Below are 5,356 nucleotides of genomic sequence, written 5' to 3'. Positions count from 1 at the left end.
ACAAAATAAAGATCCATCGCAAAGATTTTTTATTTTTTATTTGTATTTTATCCAATCTGTTTATCATGGTTTTCCTTCCCTCTAACCTTCCCTCGCATGACCAAGCCTTTGAAGTTAGAGACATTTTGCCACATGAGGAATAAGTTAGGCATGTGTGACTTAAATATGTAAACACCTTTTTTATTCGTTTGTTACTCTTGTCCAATTTATAAAGAGGGAAATGTTAGGCTTGCATATAATATTGAGCCTATATAAGACAAGGCACTAAGACATTGCTGAGAGTTTCACCAAACTATAACACTATTATGATGCAAAACAATAATGTAAAATTGTTCTTTCACACTATATAATGGTTTCAATAACTTTGTAACTGATGCATACTTCAATTTCTTATCAGCATTCATCTCATACCTCACAACAAACTCAAAATCAAGTTTACATATACTACGCCCAGAATGTATGGGTTAGTACTGTATTACAATTACAAAACCATTCATTATACATGTTAAGTAACAATTAGTATTGTTTTCTCATATAAATCGGGTATCCTTACGCACGAGCTACTAATCCCTCGAGCCGTGTAGAACACAAAAAACACAACCATAACAATTTTCGATATAATATACATCATCTATGCAAGGATGATTTCCAATCAAGATGTTGTTGTGGACAATCTTTGTTAAGTTCTTGAGGTGGCAAGAAACAATCAATAGACAACCCTTGAACATTGAATGCAACATCATCAATACTCCATGATTCTTCCAACTTAGTAATCGCCGGTCCATCCTTAAGATTATCACCAAACCGTGTTATCATCACGGTCGTCGATCCAGAATGCGCGATCATAACACCTTCAACATCTCTATAGTCTTCGATTTTCGTTGACATTGATGTTTCCCAATATGTAGGATTTGTCCCTATTGCTTGAATCCTTGTCAAGTAAGAGTCCTCCAAGTGCACTAAAAGTCCATTTCTTTGACTAAAATAACCAAATATAGCATGCTTGATCATCTCGGCCGTGTTGTCGCTTCGCTCGACTAGGTCTTTCTGATCGGCCGAGAGTCTTAGTACGAAACAATCCACGCCGTTGATTTGTTTCTCTCCCATGTGTTGTGCTGCACTGAATACAGCTGATACTGCTAAAGGGTCTAGTCCCTACATAGCATAACCACAATTAATGTTTGTTTTTTTAGGTAACAAGAAAACAAAATCACTGTCACATAGTTGAGGTTGCTATTTTAGAAGTTTATCAAATCATAGATTCAAACTTCATTACCATTATTAGTGTATTCTAAAAAAAGATAAAGAAAACTAAGTTTAGAATATGGTTAGATTGAATAAATGAATGAAATTTATTAAAGAAGCAATGATCCAATCCAATTCACTGCCCTACAGCATATGCATGTGTTCAAGTCCTGAAAATTATTAAATTTGACCTATAGCATTAGAAGTAGTTAAATGACATTTATGATCATTTAAACAAATTAAATATCCATGATTAATCATCTTGATTCTTAACAATATTTAACTGCGTCAAAACTTAGGCCATGTGTACGGTAGTCTGCCTAGCACACCCTCGAAGATGGCCCTGTTCCTAAATATGTGTTTGGCTTAACGGCTATCAAGATAGATTCCGTGTCCATACTCTATATAAAACTTGTTATCAAAGTACAAACACATTCAAAATCTAGTTTGACAAACAAAACTTGCCTGAAGAGCACGGCGAAGAGGACGGACGCCACCTTGAGCAGCGTGCACGCCGAGCCAAGGCGTGTGACGCCAAGCAATAGTCCCATTACTACCAGCAAGAACCTTTTGGCCACCAACAACAATCTCTATCTGCCAATTATCAGGAACCATCTGCCACATCACAAAACACCCTTTTTCCGAAACTCCATTAACACTGCCACCACCAACCGATCCAAGCTCATCCACGACAACCATTGTCACTTTCCCAGTAGCAAACACATTCTTCACTGTCCCCTCCATCTTCCTACACCCTGTTGCAGCTGTAAAGTGTTGTATAATATACTGCGCCGAAGACGAAACCTGTAACAGATTGTGACCAAACAAAGATCACTTTAAAAGAATAATTTGTCTGAATATAAAATATCATCTGCGCGCGCAACTGCATGGACTAATCTCTCGACCTGAGACGACCACTTGACTAAATCCATGACCATGAACAATTTATTTAGCATAATTCTAAAATTGAAAAAAAAAATTATTTATTTTTTCATGTGAATGATTCTAAACATAACTGAAATTTTTTTAACTGATATTTGTAGTACTATATATCATCTTAGAACTATGTGCTAGATATATTTGTATAACATACTAGAGATGTTAGTTATAAAACTAAAAATTTGCATGAAGCATTCAAAATCAGATAACAAAAAGTAAATAGAACACAAAAAAAAAAAAAAAACTTACCTCATTAAGGGGTAATTTGGCATGAACAGGAACAGGAAAAAGAGGACAACCAAGAACACTAAGAAGCATCTTAAGGTTAGATTTCTTGTTGAAAACAAAAGAAAAATGGGTCTTGATCCAATTCCACTTCATCCATAACTGAAAACCTTTCTTAGAGTTATTGTTTCTTCTTTCATTTTCTTCATTGAAAGGTTCTTCTGATAATGGTGCAAGCCTACCCATCAAAGAAAATGCTTGAAAAGAACAAAACAAAACAGAACAGAATAGAATAGAATAGAACACTCTTCAAAGGTACATTAACATAGTCCTTGTTGTTGATGATGTTGCTGTTGAATGTTGTTGTTGATGTTGCTTTGATGTTTGAGGTTTAAGCACACGCATGATAGGTGCGTGTGGTACACGATGGAAAAGGCATGATCCTTAATTAACTGCATAAGGTTGAATGTGATGTGACACCATAAGGTTAGATTTTTAAAAGGTGCATTATGAAAAGGAAGTTGTGAAGATTATTAGGAAAAAAGAATTGGAGATTGTTATGCTTTTTTTATACTTTTTAGAGGTTTTGGATTGAATTGTTTTATGGTGATGATGTTAGTGTGATCTCATTTACTTTTATGGTGGAATCTTTTAAGCTTTACTTAGTTAGTAAGATTGGAATTTAGTGAGCGTGAGTAGTATCATTTAATTTCTTAGCTTAATTAGTGTAGGTTTTGGTTGGTTAGATGTTGAAAGATGGAAGAGGGAAAAAAAGATAAAAATTCTATATTCTTGAGTTTCACAAATTAAAACGTGTCAGAAAAGAAGGAACTTTAAATAATTTAGATATATAAATAAAATATCTGACATTTATTATAAATAAAAAAATACTTTATAAAGCATACTCGGTTGTGTTTGGATTTTTTGTTGTTGTAAATTGTAATACTTATTTGATTCAAATTAATCGATTAATGCATATTTAATCAATAATTTTGACATCTTCAACATTCATATTTAAAAAAAAAAAAAATTCTAAACATTAGAGGAGAACAACTCCACTTGACTTAAGGCATTTCGGAAGGTATTCTACATAATATTGGTACTCTTATGAAGAGAAGCATATACCTCTTCCAACAAATTTTTAACCTCATTCCACAAGTCTTCAGCCTCTTCCCGCGATTTCTCCAAGCCGTCTTCATAAGCTTTCACCTCATTTGAGCGGTCATATTTCTCTTTCTGGAGGGCGGTTTTCGCCTCTGTTGGTCGTGAGGAAGAAGAAGCAAGAGTTTCTCGAGCATCCGCCAACTCTTTCTCCGACTTGGTTAGAAAAGTTTGGGCCTCCCTAACAGTTTTCTCTTTCTCCGCCAACGCCTCATCCAGAAGAGTGACCATCGCAGCAAATTCAAAAGGAGCATTATATTTCTTTACTTCCTTTTGTATGGTAGCAAGTTGCTCATGGAGTTTGTTCCACCTCAGCAACGGTCCCCTCCAAGGAGAATCTCGCCGCTACTTCGGCCACTTTCGAAGTAGAGCTCAGTGAGGGAGGAGGTAGGGGAGTATTATTTGTTGCATATGTTTTCTTTCTCCTCATGATGTCACGAACCTGCTCTATGTTATCTACAAAATAAATTGAATGTAAGGGCCATGTCAAATGCAACAAGAACAATAAAGACAAACAAAAGATGTCTGCTCCCTCTCACACTAAAAAGCTTTCTTCTTTCTTGCACATCGATCGCTACCACAACCGGTCGTGTATCCATGTACCGCCTTTTATGCTGCGTAGGTGGCATGTCTTAAGGGTTAACTCCATCTTCGTAACCATGCTTTCTTAGAAGGTGGACAGGTTCTCCTTCAACGCACCCTCGTCTAGGGTCATAGCTTCCAAAGGAAATGAATATTGGTTCAAAGTCCAAAAAAAGTGGTCCCGAGTTAAACCTTTCCAAAATTTATTCTCACATTTGTCCGCCTCCAAACCAAGTGGACTAGGAAGAGCAAGGTTATCTAGTTGAAGAACATAGAAGCTAGAATGGGCTTTTTGGACTCTGAGGGACAACCAGAAAGTAGCGATCTTTGAAATTCTACTAGCTATCAACATAAACGTCAAACACCTTCTTTGGCTGACAGAGTGAAAGCAACCCTTGCACCCACTCCACTAAGGCAAAAATACATATCAGATTGAAGATTTTAAAAAATAACTTAAACGTTGGCACTACATTTTGATACCCACACCAATGTTGGAATACCTACACGAAATCCTAGGCGACTAAATGCAATTGGGAGGGACTGATTCTTAAGTGGTTCAAAATATCCACTTCTAAACCGTTGAAAAAGGACCTAAATCTCAATATAGAGAACAAACACTCATGAAATGACACTAAACTATTGTTAGAGGAGCTACACAACCTTTTATCAGGTTTGATATAAGACACTGACCATTTAGAGGATAACTCCACATCTTGATGGATGCCCTTTAAACTTTGGACACAACCGAGGAGAGAAGGTGTCCTCGTCACTTTGATATCTACCCAAAAAATACTAAGTGGTGTCAGTAGGCAAGTCAAGGACTTGTTGGTCCTTTCAAACCATCTTCCCTCGATTGTCAATAAAAAGAAAAAGTTTGTCACAAGTTCTAGAATGGCCTAAGAAATTCAGATTCTCCCTGAGTTCCTTCTCACTGGGTTCCTATTATACAAAGACTTAAAAATCATAATGAATGAGTGAGCCCACATATCATCCCGATATGCTTCAAGAGAATTAGGATCTTCAATAGGCAACACATGAGAAGGATAACTATGATCGATTTCTCCACTAATGGGAATATTCAAATTTACCCCTGTAACTCCTCCTACAGGGTTATCTACTACTCTACACAAACGAGAATTCATGGGTTCATTAACACTTTCAATAGAACCCTCTCTAGACTCAAAATTTTCATTAAGCATTATGA

The 5,356-nt window shown here is 36.3% G+C and overlaps 1 protein-coding gene across 1 annotated transcript; it reads right to left on the bottom strand.

Annotated features, from left to right (window-relative positions):
• Positions 1–319: 319 nt before the first annotated feature.
• On the bottom strand, positions 320–3,005 carry LOC131635391 (uncharacterized). The gene is made up of 3 exons (XM_058906013.1): positions 2,434–3,005; positions 1,711–2,049; positions 320–1,155 (listed from the first exon to the last, which is right to left on the bottom strand). The coding sequence occupies exons 1-3, from the start codon at positions 2,653–2,655 to the stop codon at positions 628–630; spliced, it is 1,089 nt and encodes a 362-aa protein (XP_058761996.1). The 5' UTR covers positions 2,656–3,005; the 3' UTR covers positions 320–627.
• Between the last annotated feature and the right edge of the window lie 2,351 nt (positions 3,006–5,356).

Source organism: Vicia villosa, unplaced genomic scaffold (genome assembly GCF_029867415.1).
Source record: "Vicia villosa cultivar HV-30 ecotype Madison, WI unplaced genomic scaffold, Vvil1.0 ctg.001476F_1_1_1, whole genome shotgun sequence".
Lineage (NCBI taxonomy): Eukaryota > Viridiplantae > Streptophyta > Magnoliopsida > Fabales > Fabaceae > Vicia > Vicia villosa.
Note: the sequence above shows the minus strand (reverse complement) of the source record. Positions and strands in the feature narration are given on the sequence as shown.

What these genes read in the sequence shown, in the direction of transcription:
- LOC131635391 (XM_058906013.1), bottom strand. Translation starts at nt 2,655, where the DNA reads ATGGGTAGGCTTGCACCATTATCAGAAGAACCTTTCAATGAAGAAAAT. An exon ending in CCAAATTACCCCTTAATGAG is followed by an intron (nt 2,050 to 2,433) that starts GTAAGTTTTTTT and finishes AATCTGTTACAG; the next exon opens with GTTTCGTCTTCGGCGCAGTA. An exon ending in CTCTTCGCCGTGCTCTTCAG is followed by an intron (nt 1,156 to 1,710) that starts GCAAGTTTTGTT and finishes TATGCTATGTAG; the next exon opens with GGACTAGACCCTTTAGCAGT.